The sequence below is a fragment of the Fulmarus glacialis genome, unplaced genomic scaffold (assembly GCF_000690835.1).
Source record: "Fulmarus glacialis isolate BGI_N327 unplaced genomic scaffold, ASM69083v1 scaffold12135, whole genome shotgun sequence".
NCBI lineage: Eukaryota > Metazoa > Chordata > Aves > Procellariiformes > Procellariidae > Fulmarus > Fulmarus glacialis.
Genome location: NW_009211219.1, coordinates 1 through 25,511, shown reverse-complemented (window position 1 = coordinate 25,511; position 25,511 = coordinate 1). Strand labels below are relative to the sequence as shown.

At 40.7% G+C, this 25,511-nt stretch overlaps 1 protein-coding gene across 1 annotated transcript; it reads right to left on the bottom strand.

Annotated features, from left to right (window-relative positions):
* Positions 1–12,283: 12,283 nt before the first annotated feature.
* On the bottom strand, positions 12,284–23,439 carry LOC104076549 (phosphatidate phosphatase LPIN1; the record flags this gene model as incomplete). The annotated part of the gene is made up of 6 exons (XM_009577455.1): positions 12,284–12,453; positions 13,275–13,378; positions 16,701–16,815; positions 18,650–18,802; positions 21,602–21,688; positions 23,291–23,439. Coding segments are annotated over 6 exons (768 nt in total), but the record flags the coding sequence as incomplete, so codon positions are not given.
* Positions 23,440–25,511: the final 2,072 nt, after the last annotated feature.

The following is a 25,511-nucleotide window of genomic DNA, read 5'->3' as shown; positions in this document are numbered from 1 at the left end:
CCAGCGCAGCAGGTCTGTGCCAGATCCATCACCCTGCAGCTTAGATAAGCCCCAAACCGAGCCTAAGTTGTGCTGAGCTCTACTTCTCTCACCACAACATTCTTGCTGTCTGGGGCCAAGGTTTCTGAATGCTCTTGCATGGGGTTGAAAGCATGTGCAAAGCCAGGCTAGAGCTGCAAATGGAGCCAGTCATCTGGCTCCTAGATGGGGGCCTTATAAAGGTCACTTTATGAGTATTTTTGTAAGCATTTTTGCAAGTGATGCTATACAGCTTTTCTGCACAAACGCATTGCATCGTTACTCCTAGCTAAAACTGGTTGCTGGACTGGGCAGGCTGAAGGTTGGTTTAGGCGTGGCAGCTCTGGCAGTTTTCAAAAGGTTAATAAATAAAGTAAATCCTTGTGAAATCTTTGCAGACAGCCTTGGTGTCACGAGCAGCTATCATTTTGTTCCTGCCACAACCCCGCAGCCGAGTCTCCTGACAACCGAGAAGCAGATGAGCATATAGGCAGGATCAGGCCCAACGCAACCCCATCTCATAGTCCATCTCTGACATGGAAATAAGTCCTGATGCTGGCACGCAAAACAGGCAGCTCTTAAGGAAGGTAAGAATAAAACATCTAGGAAGAGAGCACAATCGGAACTGCAAGCACGAGTCTCCAGGAAAGAAGGAGGGAGAGGTGGATGCAAAAGAGGAGAGAAATAAGTAATAGGCAATAATCCATCCAAAACACCAAAGCAAACGTCCTGGATAGATGCAGTCAATACAATTTTCTGGATATTTTCTTTCTAGCCCAATCTTAGAATTCTGTGGTTATGTGTTAGCTTTATATATTCAGTTAACAGTCAAACCAGCCCTCTGTCTCATTTTTACCTAGTTTTAGAAGCTGGAGTTTCATTTGCTTTGCAAATAAGACTTTCTTTTAATGTAAAATGATTCCAGACAAAAAATACAAGCCCACACCTGACAAATTGTCACATAAAAACTTTAAAAAGCATTTGTATAGCCATCATTAAAATAAATACTACTTTTTCGTCCCTAAGTGCAAAATATGAAATATTCACATAGGACAAAATAGTTCGCAAAAAAAGAACATAAAAATTATTATCCCACTCCAGAAATGAGACAATGGTTTTATTTGACTTACGTGCTTACATCGCTTGAATTTAATAAGTGTTTGCTTATCACTACGGAAGGCCATGCATGTGGTTATTACTAATACATATCAATCAGTTTCACAGGTAAATCAGTAGGTACCTAATCTGACCACATATCTGGAATTTCCCATTTTTTTAACTAAGAATTGCAATCACAGCATTATTTTCAGGAATGGTTATTGCTCTTATCTACAGCATTCCCCACTGAATGCTCTCTCTTCAAAGGCCGTGTTTAGAAACTCAGATTAGCCAAAACTCTACCTCTGTGTTTGCCACCGGTACATTTTGGAAATGTTATCCCTGGGTCAGGACTTATGATGTTGCATTTTAATGAATGGTGTGAGCCCTTCCGATTTGCATAATAGCCAATTTTTTCAAATCCAGCTGGAGCGAACACCATACTATCCCCTTTCTCAAGAGTACCTGGGTAGTGGTGACCTGGACACCACACAGTTGCCATTATTCAGTGGATGTCAGAAGTGCTCAGAGCTTCCGAAAACCAGCCTGCATTTAATAGGTAGCTAAAAATACATAGGCAGAGGCTTGCTTATGAGCCGTAGCCCTTTGGCCTCCCCACCCTGCCCACACGCCGGTCCCCCCAGCTATTTAATTTTCTTCTTGGCAATGGGGGTTTGGAAGTGCTCTGATACAGAACTGCATCGCTGTCACTTAGCAACCTTTGCCGTGTTCCCTAAACGAAGAGTTTTATTGAGGAGTTCATGTAAGTTCGGCATTTATAACCAAATCAAGGGCTTTTCCCTCTGTCACTGGATAATTAAAGTATAATAATTAAGGTTTAAAACGAACCCGTGAGGGCTGTTTCTCACTGATGGAAATAGAAACTAGGAAAAACCGATCTAAGATTCTGCGGTCAGTTACTGAGATTGCATCTACCTAATTTTTAACCTCTTGCCTGCTTGTTGGGAAAGGACATTGCTGAGGGGGGCTCGCCAGGAGCAACTGCCTTGGAAATTGCCTCTTGCCAGAGCCTCCGTCAAGTCTTAGCTACACTTATAGGTTAGGACAGTAAGCGCAACTTTAGTGGAAGATGTGATTGTTTCCTGATTTATTTATATCATTGTACCTTTTAGGCTGGATGAATTTCAGCATTATGGCTTATTCCCCTTTTTAATGTAAATAATCGTAATAAAGTATTAGCAAGTATACATGAGAGAATTTGAAGCAGCATCAGTGCATCGGAGGCTTGTTCAACTTTAACAATACCCTTATGGGTAATGCAGGAATATTTTTGGCATACACCGAAAAGTGACTATTTAAAAATATGGCCCAGTAGCCCTGAATGGTTGAAAATGGCTATCAGTACACACTTCTCTGCTGAGCAGATTGTGGGTGATGGTCATCTCCCTGCACCTCTTGACCCTCTCCACCAGCAACCAGCCCACCCTTGGCTGCCTCTCCTTTGGCTGGCGGAGACAGTTCGGGTGGGGAGGGAAACCGAGGCAGGGCTGCCTGTGGCTGGAGACACCTTGTACCATGGGTTGGGAGGGCCTCGAAAGGACCGTGGATGCTGGGTACATGAACCAGGACGTTGGTGCTCAGGTCCATCAGCAAGGGTCAGGATGCAGCTGGGACCGAAAGGCAAGAGCTGGCTGAGCTGGCTGCGTGGGTACCAGTCCTGCTCAGCCCTCCTCGCAGGAGGGGTCCCCATCCCCGGCTGAGAACTTCCCCCCGAGAGGCACCGAGCAGCAGGCACAGGTGGGTCAGGCTCTCCGAGAGATTTTTTTCCTACAAGACAGCACTAAAAAAGGAAATGAGAAGCGGCCTCCTTCATGGCTGAGATTCACTCTGGAGGGCTGCTTCTTGCCTGCCGCTCTCCTCCTGTGTTGCAACACAGGAAATTTGCTTCTGCTAACACCTGGTGTTGTTTCAAACAGCCAGATGGTCCTAACCTCAGTCTCCTGTAATTGATGGCCTACTTGTCTAACCCTGTAACTATCTCTCACTTTAGAGACAGATGCTGCATCTCTCTAAATACCGTTCCACATTAAAACATCCTATCTTCCTGTTTCGCATATCAATCAATGCAGCAATTCTTACAGAAACCAGCAATGGCCTGTGTAAACCAGGAGACAGTGAGTGTAAGCAAGCAGAGATAAAATTATGCAGGCTTAAATTACAAATTAGATGTGTGGTTGAAGGATTTAGACTCGCATTGCAAAATTAGCTGGGACATAACCGGCAAGCAAACAAACATTATGCAGTGACCCCAAGAGCAGATCTCCTAGCCATTTGGACTTAGCCCAGAAAAGCCAGGCTGCCCTGGTATATGCCATTCTCTGTCACGATGACTAACACTAATTTGGTGTTTCTACGCACCACCCTAACTCTCTGCCCATTTCCAGCAAATCCAAACAGCCTTTTACGTACAATTTCGATTTTCTGTGTTCTTCTGGTAGGTGGTTCTCTCTGGGTTTCTTACTGCAGGGATCATGAAGAGACATCCTAGAAGCCACCAGAAGCCATTAGCAAAGCAGTGCCACTTTGTAAGTTTGAAGACCAGAAGCTTTTTACTTGGCAAATTAGGGTCTGCCCTGAACTCCCTGCTTCTTCTCAATCCTTCTTCTGAACAGACCAAAGGCTGACACAGTACCTGGGACCCTGACGTTGGACTCAGGAAATTGAAGGTGAAATTACTGAGGCTACCAAGGCCTTTTGTCTCCTGTTGTTAAATGGAGACAGTATTTCTCCCCCTCCCATAGGTCAGTGAGGACAAAACTTGACTGTCAGATGTTCAGAAGCTGAGCTGCTGACGGTGGTTCAAATATCTTTCTTGCATAACCCCTCAGTTTTATATCACAGGATCTCATAGGCGTTAATGCCTTGTCCTCAGAGCATGCCTGGGACAGAGGAACTGCCATCATCCCCGTCTTGTGCATGGAGAAGTGAGACACAAAGCACGTTGAAGGATTCACCTCAGCCAACACAAGACGTCTGTGTCAGGGCTTGGGGTGGATCCTGTTCCTGACTTGGGACCAGGTTTTTGTTTCCCAATCAATCCTCCCGTCTTGGGCAGATGGTTTTGATCCTGTGATTTCTTTACCTGTGGAGTGTCACCACTCATAGTCTCATCTGGATGTGGTTATGTCCACGCTCTCAAGTTCACTGATAGACACCAGGCATGTCACTTTATAAGGTCTGCCCGCAATTATATGACAATTACTATAAGAGTGAAGAGGTCAGGTGTAGGATGGAGATGGACATAGTAAAATTTAGGTTGCAGTTTCATGGGACATAGACAGAAGCATAAGGTCCTGCTTCCCCCTGAGCCCATTTAACTCACTAATGCAGAACAAAACTCTCCTGGGAGTAGAACAATGGAGTGGGGTGGAGAATCAGGAGGAGCAAAGGAGGAGACAGGGAGAGTGACTTTTTCCTTTAGGCAGTAACAAACCCGTAGATCAGATCAGCAACCCATGAAACCACAGCCTTGGTTTACAAGAATTTCCTAGGTCAAAAGAAAATGGAAGTGATTCCACGCCAACGATATGTGCACAGGAGCAGTCCAGAGCGAGAGAAGAAACGAGCCTTGCAGGGAGGTGTAATACTTGTGCGGGCTCTCAGGTCGGGCAGAGGGTGCATCAGAAAGCAACGTGGGTGTGAACAGCTGAACTGCTCCCTAAGTCACCACATCTCAATGCAATCTGTTACTGACAGAAAACAAACAACCAATCCCCCCAAAAAACCACCCTACCCCATCATACTTTGAGAAATAAAGACATTTCTCACGTTACTTCCATTCACACAGTACATGGATCGGCAACGAAGTCCACAATACAGGGCATTACATTTTTACATGATATCTGGATTCCTACAGGAAAGTGAGTATGACAATATTGAGTGTCCCTCTTTCTTTCCTCTCAGTACTTTCCCAATAAAGCTGCTTCAGTTTCTGAGCCTCACAATTTTTCCTTCCAATTGTTGTCCCTGCCACCTTGAACTTGACAGTTGAGATGGGTAACTGAAAGGTCACATTTTTAACATGATCTGTTGAATTCCTGCTTTCCCAACGTGTTTATTTGCTCTCAAGTACGATTTTCTGTACATCCCCATCCACACACACTTTTGTCTCTAAGAAGCCCATGCTAGCAGAGCTTTTAGATTTTTCTGGCCTTTTTGCAGAACTGCAGGGACGATCACAGCCTCCCTAATATGCTTTAATATTGCACAGGCTTGCTCTAGACAGAGGTGAAAGCAGTTCAGGACCAGATAGTGCCTCCTCTTGAGATCAAACTGAACTACAGAAGAACTGAAGCACCTCCTCAAGCCCATAGAAGAGCCCAGCTCATCCCAATCCCTCTGGAAGCAGAGGTCCCAATATCTCATTATCCGGCCAGCTGGGACGCACGTGGGGAAAGGAGCTACAGCCGGGACCTGGGACCCAGACCCAGCTCTCCCCAGGTACGGCGTGGACACGTCTGCAAACCGGCAGGGCGCGAGCCCGGGCCCTGGCAGGCAATCGCCTCTCCGGTATGCCGCTAGCATGGTCCCCGGCGTGACCCTGGCCGGGCCAGCCAGCGCTCCTCCAGGCAACGCCTGGGCACAGTCTGAGGGCCAGCAGAGGCCGGCGATTCCCCCCACGCGGCAGGCAGGGAGCTGGGCACTCGCCGTAGCATGCCAGTTGGCGAGGGGGCCAAAGAACGGTCCCTGCCCTTCACTGGGCAGCGATTTATCTGTACAGACATAGCCACTGAGCCTGAAATAGAAGTAGTTGTATCTAGCAATGGGGAATGGAAACTGTCCCGGTCATTGGTTTTGATGTATTTATGGCTGCTTGTAACGTAAATCTAAGTTTTCAGTGCTAACGGTCTAAGCTTGCAGAGGATTCTCTCCTTCCGCCACCATTTTTTTGGCAAAAGTCAGAAACAAATACATCCACATCTCCTCCTTCTTTGCCTCCAGTATCATAAAGGGATGAGAGGGATCGGGAATTGGATGGAAATCTGTAGCCTTCACTATTCACACTTCAGACTGCGGTCGTAGCTGTGAGTATCTGAGCAGCCATCCAGATGCTAATGTTGCTGCTCCTGTGTCAGAAAGACCAGAGAAAGGCCTCCACTGTTTAATTTTTGGATATTTATTGGCTCTAAATAAAAGGGCCAACACATATTGAGATATCAGGGAAAATGTCTTTTTTGCCCGTGTTAACAGCAATGTTCTAAGATAAAGCTGTTACTTTAAAACATGATCTATTTTCAATTTGCACTAGTCTCTCTAACCGTCCTGAAAAAGAAGGATGTTTATGCAATTTTGCAAAAGAAACGTGAACTGTTCTACTCCATTTACATTTCTTTGTTCCAAAATGTATTCCTCTTGTTGAGATTCCAGCAGACAAGGAAAGCAGACACAGCGGTTACTTTCCAACGTGAAACTTAAAACCACAATCTCCCGCTCAGAAAACACAGAATGAGTCACAGGAAGGGGCCACTTGCTTGCAAAACTCATTAAAAGCAAGGCAAGGCAAAATGGATTTCCTGTATCAATAAATAGATTGCTGGCAGCAGGCAGAACACCTGACAGTGCTGGAGGCTAAAAACCGGTCCAAGAGTAGCCTTTAGAAAAGCCAGATCAGTTCTTCAGCTCGGAAACTGTATCGCCCCAGTACACAGTTTTCTTGGCATTAGTTAGTTTAATCCAGCAAAGTGCTTAAGAATATGCATAAATTTCAGTGCAGGGAGGGGTCACTTCAGCACATGCTTAAATAGGCTGATAAATTTTGTCTCTATTTTCCAAAGCCAGCCTTATTAAAAGGACACAGATACGGTACTACAGAGGTGGTATATACCGCAGGTGAAAGATTTGTTTCCCAAGTTAATGAAAAAATAAAGAAGCCCTAGTCCTTACCTAAGCTTAAAATTTAGCTGTAATTGCAACTTTGTTTTGCTGTTAGCAGTACCCCTTGGACACTTAAGCATAGATTTCCTTTTGGTCAATGATATTCTCTTTGGCAAATGAAGTCAAAATGGCCTTCTCACCTCTTCTGTGCAACACAGACATGTGGGATTTCAGGCAAGACTGCTTAAGAGGCAAAGGCAGAGCTCAGCACCTGACCTGGCACCACCTAGGTTCAGCATGGGGACGGAAACAAGAAGCTGCTTTTTTGGCCACTTGCTCTGTTTTTGTTCCTTTTCTCTAGTTCCTCCTAGAAGAAAACTCATTTCTCATTTTGCCTTTATTTTCCTCCCTTACATTCCAATGGCTGGAAAGGTCTTGATGAGGATCTCTTCCCCAAAGCATCCAGCAACTGTAACTCCTCTGCACCACTGCCAGGTTTTCTTCAGAGCCAGTCTCTTGTCTCTCATTTACAACTAGCCCTTGCCTTGCATATCTCCAACATGCTACAGAGCAAAACCAGGGGCTGGATTTTACTGCAAGCAGAAGAAGTAGGACTACCTGAGGTTCTGGCACTGTGAGTGTACTCCCTTCATCACCATATTTTGCTGGACTTTTATGAAAAGGAAGAAAAAAAATATCACCACCCAACAAAATCCCACACCAAGAACAGCCTCCAGGCTTCACCTTTTTATACGTTCACAGAAGAGTTGAAAGTTATATTAGTTATATTAGTTATATTTTTAGGCACTAGCTCTTAGTACCACTGGTCTTCTGCCTCTTGCAATGATCTATCCTGAGGTACTTGATGGCATCTGCAATGCATATTGAATTAAGACTATTTATTTATAAGGAAAAAAATAATGTAGTAGCCTGGGAATATTCCTTACCTTCCCCATGGTGTCAAAAAAACCCGCCAACTTTATGGTCTTTGCTTCTCAGGAGGTTTGCTCCCTCAGACTTTTCTACCTCTAGTGTAAATGGGATATTCCAGGAGCAATGAATGTGTCCTTATACAGTTTGCTTTGCTGATGCAAAAGCACCATTTCTCTGACTTTTAATTAAAAAGGCACCTTCATTTCAAAGCCTGTCTCCAGAGCTCCAGTGTAAATGTTTATACAAGCCAGAGACATACAGAAAATAGAGAAGATTGAAGCAGCAGTGACTGCAGACTGCCCAAATACATCTGCTCTTGTATTTTTGACACAGAACTTGAGCTACCGCAGAGCCTTATCAACCCCAAACATCTTTGTTTTCACACCAACCAACACAAGCCTGGCAGTATCACTACGGCTGCAGTTAGTTTGCTCAGCAAACCCGGCAGAGGGAGCAAAAGGCAGCGCTGTGCTCTCACGGACAGGAGGAAAGGGTATTTGCTTTTCACCTGCAGAATGGCCAATGTCAAAGAGAGGGAGAAAGAAAAAAAAAAAAAAAAAAAAGAAAAAAAGGCTATCTGCTCTCATTTGCCTCATTGCCATGGATGACAACACTCCCACTCAAAACAGATGGCTAGTTTTTCCTTAGGTCACACTAGGAATTAGACGAAAGGAAGATTCAAAAAAATTCTGAGGTGGGGTAGGATGCCTGACTGGTCCAATTTGCTCCAGTTCCCATCTGGCTGCTCTTGGCTCCGAGGTGCTGTTCCCATACCCCAGATCCTGCCCCATCTCCCTCAATGAACTCTTTCCATTTGAAAAGACTCTGGGTCAAACACTGTAGCTGAACAGCAAAAATTTTGCAAGCGCTGGAAGTTACACCAGATAGCCCCGATAAAGACAGGCAATTGAGACTGGAGCTACAAAAGCCACACTTTACAGAGTTTCAGCAGTTCTGCAAAAGCACTCTGCCACTATCAAAGCATACAGAAAAATAGAAAAGTCGGAAAAAATTTATATTTGCTTTTATTACAATATATATTTCTACCCTTGTTGCAGTCAGCAGATCAAAATGAGGTGTTAAAATGATTTTCATCATTGCAGTAGCACACACATATACAGAGTAAATACTGTATATAAATAGGCTTTGAAATAATAATCCGTATCTTCAAATAAAAAATACCCAATACCCTCTTTCTCCTCCCTCCCCAAATTACAGCAGTAACATTTTATCTTCAATGAAACTAATGCAACAAGTATGGCATTCTTTCCCTCACATGACACAGCTGGAGCAGTATGGTCATCAGCTTCAAGAAAATAAACATTAGTCACTCCTCACTGCTGCATATTCTAGTTTATGTGTATTGTATAAATAGGATATACTGTGATTTAATGTGTCTGCATATTTATGTTAGCCAAATATTCTTTCTGTAACAGAAACCAGCATTACACTGCAAGCAAGGTTGAATTTTTTTCTTTCACAGAAAGAGTAGGAATTTGTTAAACCATCCCTTTTTCTTCTACATGAATTAACAAAGCAATTTAAATATTATGCATAAAATTGCTAAGCTACCAAACCAAGATGTCTTATACTCTCTGAAAAAGTATGGTGAAGTTTCTAGCAGGTCAAAACTTTGATTTTCATAAGTGTCTCTTCTGTGAGCAAATTTGATAAACATTAGTTATATAAACACACATCCATTTCACTGTTCAGCTATACTTCAACTTTCAGATACAAAGGGGTGTACAGTATGTCAGAAGTAAGGCCTTTAACTTCACAGAATCACAGAAATGTTGGTCAGAAGGGACCCCTGGAGGTCATCTAGTCCAACTTCACGCTTGATCTAGCGTTGACAATCATCTGCTTCAAGTCAGCCATCACTCTGTTTAACTGCCTTGAAAAACTCTGGGACAGAGATCCTGCAGCGTCTCAGGGTTACCTGTACCAGTGCTGCACTACACCTAAAAATCTGATGGAATTAAAATGACCACTCATTCACACTATCATTTGTTTGAAATACTAATGGCAACAAACAACCCTGGATTAGCTATTTATTAAGTTATAAATAAATACATGCCAGGCTTTAATTGTGGAGAACTTTGAGGGACCATCTTTTCTGGTGGAAGCTATTGTGTGCAATACCTTAGGAAAATAGATCTTAACTACCGGGAAGGATAAAAACCACAAAACTTACAGTCTCTTACTGAAGAGAAGGGTTGGTTTGGTTTTATTTTGCATAATAAATGGATTGAAATAGGCCTTTACCAAAACTGAATTAAAATAGGATGCAGTTAGTATATTCATCCATTAATTCAATCATTAATGACAAGTATTAATAGATACTTAAAGGAAAGTTAAAGGAAAGTGTGGCTATATTTAGAGATGCAACCATCTCAGTTTGGCAACCTGCGATCCCCACTATTGTCTTTCAGAAAACCCACACCACATTTCTTCCATCTATAAGTAAAAAGATATTTGCATTTTCTTTAAACTTTCAAGAGAGCATTATCCATCTGGGTTGTTAAACACACATTTCTTCCTCTCTGTGTTTGTCTAATCCTGGTATCTCCCAAGTGGGCATGCACCTTGCCCAAAGCAGCAACGTTCATGTGAAAAGGAAGACTTAGGGAGGGCTCACCACTGCACACTGCAGCTGTATAAAGGATTGCACTTATATTCATTACTATCGAAGGCACAGGGAAATCATAAATTGCCCCCCCTGACATCCCACATAAAGTCTGCAGCGCTAGAAGTTAGAAAACCCCAACTATAGAGTTACCATCCTACCTATGTCGCTATTACTTCTGACATACAAAACCAGAATTTGTTGAAACAGAACAAATGTGAGATACAGCAGTTGTTCCCAAACTTTTGGGTGCTAACTGACCACAGTCACACATTAAAATTTCTCCTGAACCACTCTGCCTTCCTATTACTAAACTCTTAACTGAAAACACTACAAAGCAGCTGCAAAACATGTACCATAGCCTCACAGATCACAAGCTGGCAGAGACCACAGCTTGTGAACCACTGTTTTAGCCATACTGAAATACAATATACATGGAATCCCATGATGCTATTTTCTGTGTTTCCGAGAACAATTAGACTTTTAAATATACTTTAAAAGGAAAAAAAAAAGTTTCTTTCCCAGCTACAAGCACATTTGAGGATCGTTTGGCGTATGGTCACTTGATGCCTACATTTTAAGTAACGTAACACATTGTGTAAAGGCAGACCATTTGGAAAACGTTATCAACTGATCTGCAGTATTGCTTTTAGCACGCACAGTTAAGTCTTAAGGCAGTCAAAAGCAGGTAGCAAAAACAGTATCTACAGCTTGTGTCTGGACAAATAAGGAAAAAAAAGAAGATGAAAAAGGAGATTTCATTATCTTGGAGGAGAGTAAATTGCACTAAAAGCATCCATTCTTTAGGATACAAAACCAAAAAAAATTCCATACACTAAAAACCTGAGATGCATCATTCACCAGCATCAAAGTTCACATTTTAGCCAAAATAATGTTTCAAATAAAACTAACACATTTTGACAAAACCCTTAGTGTTCTTGGCTCAGTAATGATCTTGAAACTCAGCACATTTGGTGGATAAGATGTCTTTACTGAAAATCACTGACTTCAGTAAGCTGGGCACTACGCACGGTGGCCTGTATCTTCCACTTGCACACTCACCTTAATCCAAATAGCTATTCTTGAAGCATGGTACTTCCCAAATTGAGAAAGACTGCCAGAACCTGGCCATCTCATTTAATTTGCTTTCTATTTAGATACACATCATTTATTTTCTCAGAAAAGTGGTACCATGTCAAAACAACAGGCTGGAATAAATCAACACAGCTCAATTGGCTCAATAGCTACACTGATTTACAACAGCTGAGGATCTAGACCAGTAATTAACTCTTAAACAAACAGTTGCTGGTCAACCATGAGGAAAAAGGAAGAATCATTTGCTCCTTTAGAGAAGCTACCCCTGTCCATGTCACCAAATGATGTCAGGACTGGTGAGCACCTTCAGCTCCCTTACTTGCAGGGGATGAAAGGTGACTTCAGTGATGCAGAAAAAATACAGTACTGCTTTACAACCTTATGGCATGTTTAACTGCAACTCCAACATCACTTCGCTTTTATTTGACCTTAAATAATGAAACTGTATGGCATAATTTGAGGAGCTGGGTGAAGAGCTACAAATGCCACTCCTATTCCTAGTAAGACTCCTTGTCATCTGGAAACGTGACTAAGTATGAAAAAGCATTTCTAAATTTGCTCAAAGCAAAATACAATGCTCACAACATCACAGATTCCGGCTGAACTGTCAACAGCAAAAGCCAGGTGCTGTCCTTTCAATACAAGCTAGCTCATTCTTTGAGCTGAGGCCAACAGTTTGGAGATGCAGTTAAGATGAGGCTGGATGTACATCCTGAGTTTCAAAAGGCGGTAGAGGTTCTCTCCAGTAGGTGAACTGACTGTAGGTATCAGAACAAGGGAAATCTGAAGAATGGCTTCTTTTCAGCAAAGGGAAAATATGATCTACCACTTCACATAGTCTGACATAGCTGGAAAATAAACAAATAAAAAGAACGCTGAACCATTTCAGATCTTCTTACTTTGAATTTTTGTAAGTCCCCAACCACTAAGGCATGGCTACTTTTACACAGACAAGTCATCCTCCTCAAATGAACAAAACTAAACTCGATTTTGGTGCCTAGCTTCCAGAGAGGATTTACAGTTCAGATAAGAAATCCATTCATTGTAAGCAATGATACTTACTTACTAAGAAACAGATGCGATTTTCCACCCAGATCACCTGCTAAAAATATTCAAGCCCCCTATCTTGCTTCTCCATGTCTGTCCAGCTTGGCTCAAGCAGCTCCCTGCTCAATTGATTATTCATATTTTATACACATATGGCTCCCCTTCAATTAAGGACACTCTTAACATTACTAAAGGCCATGTTCCTTCAGTGTTAGGTGCTACAGTGCCTAAGCATCTTGCTGGAAGCCCTCAGCCATATCTTCAGGTTTTGTTTTCTGGTTCTTCTAGATAGGAGCTCCAGGAAAGGGAAATTTTGAAAAGGCCATGAAAAGGCAGATGGCTTCAGGAAACTAGCTAATTTCATTTTTATGCGGACTAAATAGTACACTGATAATTCCTTTCCATCTACTTTATTCATGTAATATATTAAACTAAATACTAAACAATTCCTTTTTGTCAGTTTAACTGAAGGAAAGTGGAAAGTCTGTATTTTATTCTAAATTTTTTATGTTTTGTTTGAAATATTTTAAGTAATCAAATGCATCTTTCAGCAACTTGAGTCATAAATTAGAACAGCAAATTAATTTTGCCTATAAGGTGTTAGGGATAAGAGATTACTTACGATGAGATGTTTGTTTTTGCATGCTCTTGTATAAGTTCTCCTTTGGGGTTAACTGTAAATATTCTGTTTAAAGAAACTCCCACCTGTTTGTATGAATAAACATCCTAAACAGAAGAGAGGGGAAAAAAAAAAAAGAAAAAAAAAAAAATCGTGATTCTGCCTTTGCACAATAATGTTTATTCTTGCTGGAATATATTACACAGAAGAACATATTTGCACAGTATTGGTACTAAATTTACCTAGTTATTGTGTATCTGAAATTCTCTAGTATGTTACAAATGAGGTCAGTCTAACAAAATGCTTAGGAAACAGACAATTTGCAGCTAGGTAAGGAGTTTGCCACTTCAGTTTAAACTATTGATCAAAATCATGTTTGTTTTTTTCAGTAACTTCCCTTGACACAGAAGTAACATTTTATAAAAAACTAATGACATTTGGTGTAAAAGCATTTGCACTTTCATTTTTCTTCCAGAGAATATTTCATTTCCTGAGTGCGTTGCACCGAGTATCTTGCAACAGTGTACAGAGGTTAAAACATAACTGACACGTAAAATAGTGATTAGTTTGTAAGGACAAGATCACAAAATGAAGTCATAACAACTGTGTCTACATTAAAACCCCTGAAAACATCTCTTAGCTTCCGAGTTCGGATTTGTGCCGTACCCATATATTGACTTCATGTCAGAGCAAGGGGGAAAGAAGGGAAAGCAAGGAATACATGCCAAAATAGCAGCAGTGAGCCCCAGCAGGTAATGCAGATGCAACTCTTGAAAGTGCAATTAGAAGTAAGAATTAAGAATGTCTTCTAAGAAATTCAGATTGTTAGGAAAAGCAATGAGTAAGTTTTGATCTGTTCTGAAGAAAAGCTTGACAAAAGCAAAGACGAAAATAACTCCCAGAAGATCAGAGCAAAAAGAAGCTTCCATGTTACTAATATAAATCATTGGATATGGTTTTAAAAGCTGAGGTGGTGAAAGATTGGAATGTTAATGAAGATAAAAAGATTATTTTTAGCTCTATATTGTAAAGACTGTTCCAAAAAAATTAAGTAACTGAACAAAAGTGAACAGCAGTCACTTCAAGAATTCAGCATCCTGGCAGTCCATGCACTATCTACACCTGTAACATCCCTGAGTACAGAAATTTCACTGAGTTTATTCTGGGGGAAAAAACAAAACAAAAAAAACCAAAACAAGCAGCGCAGAAAATTGAGAAAGCGATGATCCTGATCTTCACAAAGCCAGGGGCACATCTCACACCTGAAGATGCACTCAACAGCGATCAGAGGAGTGAGTTACCAGTAATTCCTTTAGAAACATTAACTTACTGCTTTACTTGAAATTTTATTGAAGTATGCATGAAAATAATGATTTTACTTTATTTCCCTGAGGTTCAAATAATGGAACTAGAGGTAGACCTCATCCATAATTCAAAACCACAAAAGTGTCTAAAAAGTTATTTCAGAACCATATGTCTAAAGGTACCTTGATAACGGAAATTAAACTGTGTATGATATAACAACTTAATATAGCAATTGGACAGTGAGGACCTCCTGTCCTCTCTGACATAATGCTTTTAAAAATGTAATTTGCTAAAAGATGAAGCTGAAAAAGTTGCTGCTTATAAACGTCAGCAACCCGAACAAAAATATGAGACAAATGTAGAAACAAAGTCCCATCAGAAAGGCATGCTGAATCCTCTCAAATGTAGCTACAACATTCATGATTTCAGTGCCAAAATATCTTGCCAGGCACCTCTGTCCAACATTTAAGCATCTAAACTGCCCAGTCTCTGAACGTTCATATTCACACTGGCAATGGCCAGTGTCCACATTTATACTGATAATTTCCCCAAACTATCAATGTTTCTGGTAGTGAACGTATCTCAGCTCTTACAGCGCTGAGCAGCTAGGGCTGGAATCCATGGTCCTCAGGCGCTTCAGGGAGAAGCCTTTAGCTCTCGTAGAGTAGTGGACAAAGACAATTACCTAGCACACCTGAATTACTTACTCTCCAGACGTGTCCTATTTCTCTCTACCAACTAAAGAAAGAGGGAACCAACTGAAGTGTTCTCTTGCTAATCATACTAGGAAATATGAAGGGTCAAGGACCATTCTCATAAGACCGAATGGCATGGCCAGGATACAGGCATACAATTAAGTGGGTTTAGCTTCCAAAACAGGCTGGATACACCAAAGCTGCACAACAACAGTCCTTAGCCATAAACCCCACACTGGCATTACCAGGTTACTTGTTACACGTTAATATACTATGCATCAGTTTCTACAGCAAATACTACCTGACAATACAGAGCTGGAGGAAGTACCAAATGTTCTGTGGGGCTCCTGGGAACAAATAAGGGACCCATCTGCCTAATTTAGCATCTAAATTTAGGTGCCCAGTGACACTGTAAACATCTAAAGTAGGTCTTCTATATATACCTTCTGAGAGCAGGATGCTTTCCAAGATTTCAAAGGCACCTATAATGCTATCTACACTAGTAAAATAAACAGTGTGAGTGCCCATTCTCAGACTTGGAAGTCTCTTGACACTGTGTCAGAATTATTAAACTCTGTATACCCCTCCCCTCAAAAAAAAAAAAAACCAAAACCAACCTCTCCACACCCCCACATATATACACCCATCCCACCCCCCACCCCCCATATGGCTATATCATATATACGCCCATTGGGAAGAACCCATGCCCCAAACTAACACAGCAATCATATCCAGAAATTGCCTGGAAGACTGCTAGCTGCCTATACCAAAACAGTCTCTTGGATCATGTTAACAGTTTAAAAGAAGGGATAATCGCATGCCAGGGTCCCTGCCTCTGCAACCGTTTCCTTTTCTGGATGCACAGAAGTATTCTTTGGGCTAGGACAGGAGTAAGAAAAGCCTATAGCCCAATTATACAGCCTTCAAATGGGTGATGGAGGTCTCCCTGTCTCTGTCTGTGTCAAACAACATATCACTTTCCATGCAAAATAGAACCTTTTGATTTCAGTGGGACATCCAAGTTCTTTTGAATGTACTTAAGAGTTTGAAGAGTAAGTGCCACCAATATTCATCTGAAAAATTTTCTGTCTGTCCACAGGTATCTCACTGACACTGTATCAGTGTGGAATAAAATGAGATCAGTGTTTTCACACAAGCTTAAGGATATTTTAGTTAGGATTTCAACCAGTATTTACTGTTATGCTAACTTACGCAGATATAATGTAGTTACTTTGCTGCTCTTCCATCTCTGTTTGCATCCTACATTGTGAGATCTTCGAGGAAAAACCTTTATATTATCCTTTGTACATGGCCTAATAAAATATTCTTAACTCCCATTTAAAGCTTCTAGGTTCTAATGTAACAGAACCATGAAATAACAGCAACGTTTCTGTTCTCTGCAATAGGAATAAATTCAGCTATTACTTACAGCAGGTCTGTTTCCAAAAGCAGCATAAAAGGGTTCTGTGTTAGGATAAAACAAATTTTTGATGTCTGTCAAACACTGAACTTTAAATTTTTCTGGCTTCTTTTCTATCACCTCCCTGAAATGATAAAAACAGAGGCTGAATAAGTACACATGAAATACAGCACAAACCATTTTATCTTCTTTATTCAAACATTTTCACCTGGCTGGATACTCCTACAGAACCCCCACCCTTCTCCAATAAATCTTCATTTGTAAATCACAGTGCCCATGAAGACAAAATAGCATTCCCAAGCTTACACAATGGGCACAGTAAATAAATCATCTGAAACAAGGGAACTTCTATTAAAACCTACATTGAAAGATGGTACTGAGCAAGGATGGTTGATTACAGGGAGTAGCTGCTAAGTAAAGACTTACAAGACATAAATTGTCATCAAGTAAACTGCTTCCTGAGAACTGCAGAATGATTCATAGATTGTATTAGCCTTCACTGTCTGTAGCTTTATTTTTTTTTTTTAAAAAGGATTGCAATTACCATATGTGCTAGAAGCACCTCAGCCTGTTAAGATACTTCTACAGTCAGGGTCCTCCATCACTGCTAATTAGCAGAAGTTAAGGAATAAAGGAATCTTCTATTTCTCTTCAGTTGCTCCTTACAGAATACAGAATTCATTAATGAACAAAGGAGTTCTCATCTCTGGGCAAAAGCCCTTTCACAACAGCTTCTCTTGGCAAGGAGGCTGAACAGGTGGCAGAGTCTGAAGTTCCCATAACATAGGAAGATGCCAGCATGACACAAAAGCACCTAAGAAGCTCAGAATCCCACATCCTAGCACCAACACATATGTCAAGGAAGATGTGAATAGTACAGAAGCTTCATAGGAGTAATACAGCCCTTTGGAACAGCAGCTCCATGTATAAATCAAAGTTTGAGAATGTGCAAAAGAGGAATAAAACCATCTTTCCTCAGTCTCGCATACACCTGATCTCAGAGCCCCCAAAACCACAATAATTAAATCTATGGATAACAATGAAGTCATTTATTGACCACACATCACAGCAGTTACCATAGTGTACGCTGAAAGATGGGCATTCTTTAGTCTAAACAAGATACTAAAAAGAGTATCGCTTTAAATATATTTCTAGATATGAGGAGCATAAGATAACAGTAACTACCCTTCACTGCATCTATTATTTAATCAGGCTAAGAAGTGCACTGTAACACCTCCACAGTCTCTTATATTTAGAACATGACTGGTAAGACAGCCTGTAGCATGTCACTCAATCAGGAGAACATCTGAACAACCTTCCATTAAAAATTCTAATGAAATATATCAAGTCACAGCAGCTATTAACAGATTAAAATATTTTCAGTAATCACTTGACATGCTTCACTGAATTAGGAAGAAGGTATGATATTCATAATCTGTGCTATTATTATTATTCACTTATTTCAGTTTAACACCTAGAAAGAACAACATTGTCCACACAGAATACCACAGTGCAGTCAGGAGTATAAAAAGTTCATTTCATTTTCACATGAATTTCTTCAAAACCTACCAAGTTATATTCTTCCACAAAAAAATACTTACGCCAATTGGAACACCTTACAAGTCAAGACAAGAGTGATTGTTATTAATATGTGAATATTTTTCCTATAGCTAAATATTAACATATCATGTTAAACACATGAAGTCAACAGGCAGTACCCTATTGGTAAACAGTGAACACAGATGTATATTGAGGCATGTCTAGGAGATAAACTAAGCAATGTGACTGTCTGTTGAATTTTGGTCTTCCTCTAACAAAATTTCTTCTTAAGTGAATTTTGCACCAATATGTAAGAAAAAACATTATGAATTATTTCAAGCACTCCCATAAAAAGAGCTGAGAATTCAGCCTCCACCAATCTTTGAGTTTCTTTCTGCATAAAAGCGACATTGCAGTACCTGTGCAAAGCTGAGAATAAGCTGCTTGGACTCAGCAACACTGGCCCTTGAGGCAGCACAGTTCCTCGTTCATTGACCCAGTGCAAGTATCCTCTGGTCATGTTTGCCATTCCAATAGCACGTGCTGAGCAATATAAAAACTTATATCCATTTCTGTGAATAGAAATAAAAGAAGAAATTATTGTAAAAATAAAGCAGGTATTTTGGCATTAATAATTTTGTGGGTTTATTTTTACATGAATCAAATCATGACTCTTAAACAGACATGTTTAACTCAGACTTATTTAAAAGGAATAAAAACATTTATGCCAGAAACTTGGATAATTAAAATCTGTCTAGCTCCACTGCAGTTAGCGATTTACACCTAAAGAGGGCTCATTTATCTCCGGTCTTCTCATGGCTTATGACTGCTTATGGTTTTCTATCCGCCCGTGCATAGTGAAACCATACTCCTGAGAATTAACTGAAATGACATCTACTAAGAGGAAAACACTTGGCATAAAGCAGACAACGGTGTATTAGCCTTTGCTGTATTAACAGTATTGCACTCCTACTTCTTGGGCCTCTGCAAAACAAGACTAGTCTATGTGCAGCAGTAACATATTCCTTCAAGTCAGAGCAAATTTGAACTTCAAAACACAGTATGAGAAGTAATCTTTGACTTCACACTGAAATAAAAGTTTTGGCAGAAGTCACAGGTTACCCTTGGTTCTGTTCATGATAGAACAGAATTCAATGATGTTAGTTCAACTTAATGGCAATTTACTTTGCAAGTCCTATAAAGAAATTACTGTTCATAAAATAAATACCGTATTCAGTGTACGCATGGTCATTAAATCTAACTATTGAATATATATAGTGTTCAGCTATAATATCTAGCCCCTGCATAATTAACTCTGTAATTTGAAAAACAACATGACTCAAATTTTTTTTTGTTTGTTTATGATGACCAAAGCGCTAACAATTGACAATGCTGGCATAGAAATAACAACTGCAATTAAAAAAATTAACATTTTCACCAAATGTAATGCAGAGGTTATACACAGAACTAAATACTACTCAGCATGTGAATCCCCAGGCTGTCCTGTCTTTTCTGTGATCACATACGTATATAGAGAATAAAAGCACAGACAAGTGTCTCTGGCATAATTTAGATTCCACCATCCATAATTTATAATTCATCATCCATGTAAAACAAAAAGCAATAAACAAATCTTAGCATAAACCTAGTACACAGAACAAATCAGATTAACTAAGAGGACAGTTGTGATGTGTACCAGAGGTTCTTCAAACGTTTATGGTAATTTGAATATATAAGAACAGCTGAATTTAGTGTAATAAAAGAAAACCAATTTTATATTCTGCGTAAAGCAGAAATATCAACCTGAACAGACAGCAATCGGTAATCCTCCTTGTCAAAGTTAAAATCTGAATGCATAACATCAGAACATATCAGATAATTCATTTGATCCCATTCAGACATCAATTAATTTTTCTCCTCATTTCCTTTTTTCTCTCAATTGCTAGTCACAAAACTCACCATACTCTCAGTCTTTGATTCTTCACAATGGCTTGACTACATTGCAAAACGTATCCAGGGAACCAACAGTACACCTGTACTCTTCCTCCACTAGCCTTGCTCACCTAGAAGCATTCCCAGATACCACCCCATGTGAGTTGAACAGCCTGATTGTTTTTCTCCTGTTCATATTCATCAGAGGAAGTATCCCCGGTTTTTTGGAATACATTGTTCTAGGTCATACCAGGATGCTCTCTCTGTTAATGACATTAACTGACCTAAAGCACAGCTGACCTACTGTTGCCCGTTATTTCTTCAATAGCTAAAAAAGTAGTTTTTTTCAAAACCTCATTAGATCTCTGGTATATTGAGCTACTTTTTGAAGATGCCTGTCTTTCTCCACGGATTACACAGAGAGTACAAGCCACAAGCAAACATGATGAAACCAGATCCTTCCACCCACAGTGGCACAGAAGGTATTTATTACTGTGGACCAACAGGCACCAGTGCAGATCAACTAGTGAGCTATAATAAAGCAGCTCACAGTGGTGTTGCCAGGTAAAAGCCAATTCCTCAGACCCTTCACAGCGTATGTCTTATTGACTTTCAACGCCTTTAAATTGCACTTTAAGCAATGTTTACTTATCACCTACTCTCAAAATTAACCAATGACACAAAAATATTTTAAGACAGATCCTTCCTAGCTTTGCTATTTAATAATGGAATAACAATAAATATTTATACACAGAAATAACAAAATAAATTGTATAATCATCAGTAGTAAAGATCATCATCAATGTCTTTGAAACTCATCATTATTTATACAACAAATAAAGCAACAAGAATATTAGCAGTGAGCATCCAAAATGGGTCCGTTTCCACTCAAGATACGACATCGTGCTGTGCTTTAAGGGTGATATTTATCTTGCTTGACTAGAAGCCTAATGTTTAGACATCTCAAGTCTAAGCTGTTTCACTAAACTCCCTTTCTACTCACTGGAAAGAGAAAGAACTCCCCCAAATGGGTTCATCCCATATGTTTTAGATTTCATCCCTGCATGACTCCAGTCATGAGTCAAGTTTGGCAAGAAGAACTCCACCTACAGTGACCACCCTAGGCTAAACAATCCTTATGCATTTCACAGTCTCCTCAGGAACGAGAACTAACTGTAGCTATCTGTTTGGGAGGGTTGGAAGGAGCAATCACTACTCATCGGAAGGGGGCTTTTGCTTTTGATATCACAAAACAGGTTTTGCTCTGGATATCATACAGCAGATGTTTACACTGTGTAAGCATCACTGAAGTGATGAGATATTGATAAAATTGTCACCCTTACAGGTTAAGAGAAGGCTAGAGAAATTTTAATTTTTATGTGCAAATGAATAAACACAAACAAGCCACAGATGCGTGAACAGATTTACTGAATACTCACTGGCTCACTTTATGGTACAACTTTGCAATCCCTTGGTGCGTCCAGTCTTTGCCAAGAGTTGGCAAGATATGACCTAAAGTATCTGACCTGAATAAAAGAAAAACAATATAATTGAACTAAAAAAAACCCCCAATACTTATAATAACAGATGAGGCTAATACAAACCTCACTAACTTACTTGGCTAGCAAAAAAGGAAAATAAGGTTTTCTGTAAGGAATTGATTGTGATCAGAAGATGATTTTATTCCCCTTTCTTTTGAGATAGGCTGACATGCCCATCCTTGGCTATGTTGTTTTAATTACTCTTTGCCTCAGGACTTGTCTTCATGGATAAGCTCGTGACCCATAAGGTAACATGGAAGTTACAGCATATAGACTATCAAACAGATCTGTGTGGTAGGCCAGCCAGTACTAAGGATACTTTTTGAGGTTTATGTTTTCTAAATAAACCAAATTACCCATAAGGGAAGTTGATGGGAAATTACAAGCATGAGAGTGACATTCTAGCTTACTTCAAACTAACTTCTACACATAAAGCCGGCAGTATAAAGTATTATGAAATAGTTATACTGGTTTCAATGTATTTCCTACTTTACACAAGAGAAAATTATTTACACTATAATAACATCTAGAAATTCAAACAAATGAGCACCTCACTTGACTAAGCATTATACAGATACACGGCAAGAAATCCACACCCTGAATATCTTGCATCTCAGAGAGAAAACATTGGGCAGTGGCTTAGGATGGATTTGCAATGGTATTATAAGGTGAAGTGATTCAGTAACTCTCTGGTCAGCTAAACAGCAGAGAGAAGAGTAGATCCCATTCACTTTATTGAAGCTTAAGAAAACAAAGGGAGGGGGGAATATTAATTTATGTTGGCACCAAAAAAAAAGTTTGCCCTACAATGGATAAATCACAAGGAAGAAGAGAGTTTCAGTTTAAATTAAGTATTTTAATTCACCCCAGATTTCTCTTGGAAATTAGTTTTCCTTGTGCTTTTTTCTAATTAGACATAGTTAAGTTTGATTTTAAAAGAAACTAATTTTGAAACAAATCTAAGCATTTAAAAGGTCAAAAGAAGATGTTTATTTTTTTTATTATGTGTTTCCCTGTTCCACACACAATTGTTTTCCCCAATGTTAAATAAATAAATAAAAATCAGTGAGTGAATCGTTTTGGTTACTCCAAAATTGTGGGGTTTACCCAAAGTACTAATCTGAAACTTTCCATTAAATTCTAATTCTGACATTGATTTCAGAGTCTTGTCTTCTAAATAATAATGCCTCTCACTGGAATGCCCCACTAATGCTTTTTAAAACAGAATTCATGTGTTTCTTCTTTTTAATGTCGCCAGTATACTTCAGAAGTGTGATGCAGCAAAAAGGTTATGATGTTGCAGAAGATCCTCCAACACTACTGTAAATACTATCATGAAACACCAATAGGTTACCAATAATGGGCACATATGGCATATGTCTTTATGAAATTAAGAATTCAGCTAGTAATTCTTGCATTATTTGAAAGCCAAATTAAAAAAAATTTTAAAACCTCACCCCCAACGCCCCCCAAAACACTAAAATATGATGATTCCATGACTCAAAATTCCCTGTTAATTACTTTTTCCTTTAATCTCAAGGACAACTTGTCATTGCAGATAAAGCCTCTCCCTGTTCATGAACTCACCGTGTGATTGTTCCGTCAATGTCAGATATAACAACTTTATCATCCCAATTCCACAGGTAAATAGTGCCTTCGCAGCGGCAAGTGCCTTGGTACTGTGTTGTTACACTAAAGGTCACATCATTAGGGCCATTCTTGAGCTTTAAGCTTTTCTGCAAGACATTATCAGCAAGATAATCAACAAACTGAGCATGTGAAATGGACACAGTGCAAACAAAGCCACAGATGATCATTGCCTTGGTCACACTGAATCCTACTGTTTTCAGCAGAGCTATTGTCTAAATAACAATAGCAGAGGTTTGCCCTGTGTGGTGTACATTAGGCATTGATTTATAGAGCAGAACAAAACAAAACAAAAAAAAAATCTGTTTCACAGTCAGGGATATAAAAAAAAGAAAATCCCAAAAAGTTCACATAAACAATAACAAATTATGGAATAGGGACTATCTATGGGGGTTTTCCATTCTGAGATATAGATACATATGCAGAAAGAAATGTGGGTAACAAGGAATTCCATGAGCTCTAATTAAGAGTGTTTATATGTGGATTTGTGTTCTACAGTATTATGTCTCTTTCCTATAATAATCCATCTCTCATACCATATGACCTGTTACCCATCAGCCTCCACCAGATTTCCTTAACTCTCCCACTTCTCTGCCCTTCCCTCCCACTGTCTCCTGTGTCACTTAGTGACACACTGGGCAAGAGACTACTGATTTGATTCTATCTGTGGACCTAAACATTTTCACAAAACCTGCAGGAGTTTAGTAGGCAACTCTCTTCTGAGAGGTACGGAGGGACATTTGCTGACTGGACACACTCTCTAGAGAGGTGTGCTGCTTACCGGGGGCTCGTATCAGGGATGTCACCGAGAGGCTACCAAGCCTTGTACAGTCCACTGGCTATTATCCGCTGCTATGGTTTCACGTGGGCACCAGTGATACAGCCAGGAGCAGTCTGAGGACTACCAAGAAGGATTACAGAGCCCTGGGAGCGGCAGTAAGGGACTCTGGAGCGCAGGTAGTTTTTTCATCAATCCTGCCCCGCCCCCCTGTCAAAGGGAAGGGGTTTGAAAGGGCCAGTGGAATCTGGCAAGTCAACAAATGGTTACGGGACTGGTGCCACAGCCAGGGGTTTGGCTACTTAGACCATGGGACTTGCTTTGAGAAACCTAGTCTACTGGGGGCTGATGGGGTCCATCTGTCAGAGAAGGGGAAGAGGATCTTCGGGCACAGGCTTGCCAAGCTGGTGAAGAAGGCTTTAAACTAAAGTTGCGGGGGGAGGGGAACCTCAATCCATCCCACTCCTACCAGTTTGATGCCAGGGCCAGCAATAGATGCACTGAGCCTGGAGAAGGATCACAGGTCAGCAGGAGAGCGCCTGAAGAGCAACACAAACAAACCCCAGCCAGTAAAGCAGCTTCATCAGGGGCCCAACTTAAATGCCTCTATGCAAACGCACGTAGCATGAGGAATAAACAAGAGGAGTTAGAGACGTGCGCACACCTGCAGGGCTACGATCTTATTGGCATCACAGAGACATGGGGATAGCTCCTATGATCGGAGTGTTGGGATGGAGGGATACAGACACTTTATGAAGGACAGGCAGGGGAGACGAGGGGGTGTCGCCCTCTATGTCAATGACCAGCTGGAGAGCACGGATCTCCACCTGGGCACGGATGAGGAGCCAACCGAGAGCTTGTGGGTCAGGATTAAAAGTGACATTACAGTGGGGGTCTGCTACAGGCCACCTGACCAGGAAGACCAAGCGGATGAGGCCCTCTATAGGCAGATAGGAGCAGCCTCACGTTCACAAGCCCTGGTCCTCATGGGGGACTCCGATATCTTGTGGAGGTACAACACAGGATTGTGTTGGTTCCTGGAAGGAAGGTTCCTGGAATGCATCAATGATAACTCCCTTCTCCAAGCGGTAGAGGAGCCAACGAGGAGAGGTGCTATGCTGGACCTTGTTCTCACCAACAATGAGGGGCTGGTGGGGAATGTGAAGCTCAAGGGAAGCCTTGGCTGGAGTGACCATGAAATGGTGGAGTTCAAGATCCTTAGGGCACGGAGGAGGGTGCGCAGCACGCTCACTACCCTGGACTTCAGGAGAGCAGACTTTGGCCTCTTCAGGGATCTGCTTGGTAGAGTGCCATGGGACAAAGCCCTGGAGGGAAGAGGAGCTTTCAAAGATCACCTCCAAGCTCAGGAGCGATGCATCCCAA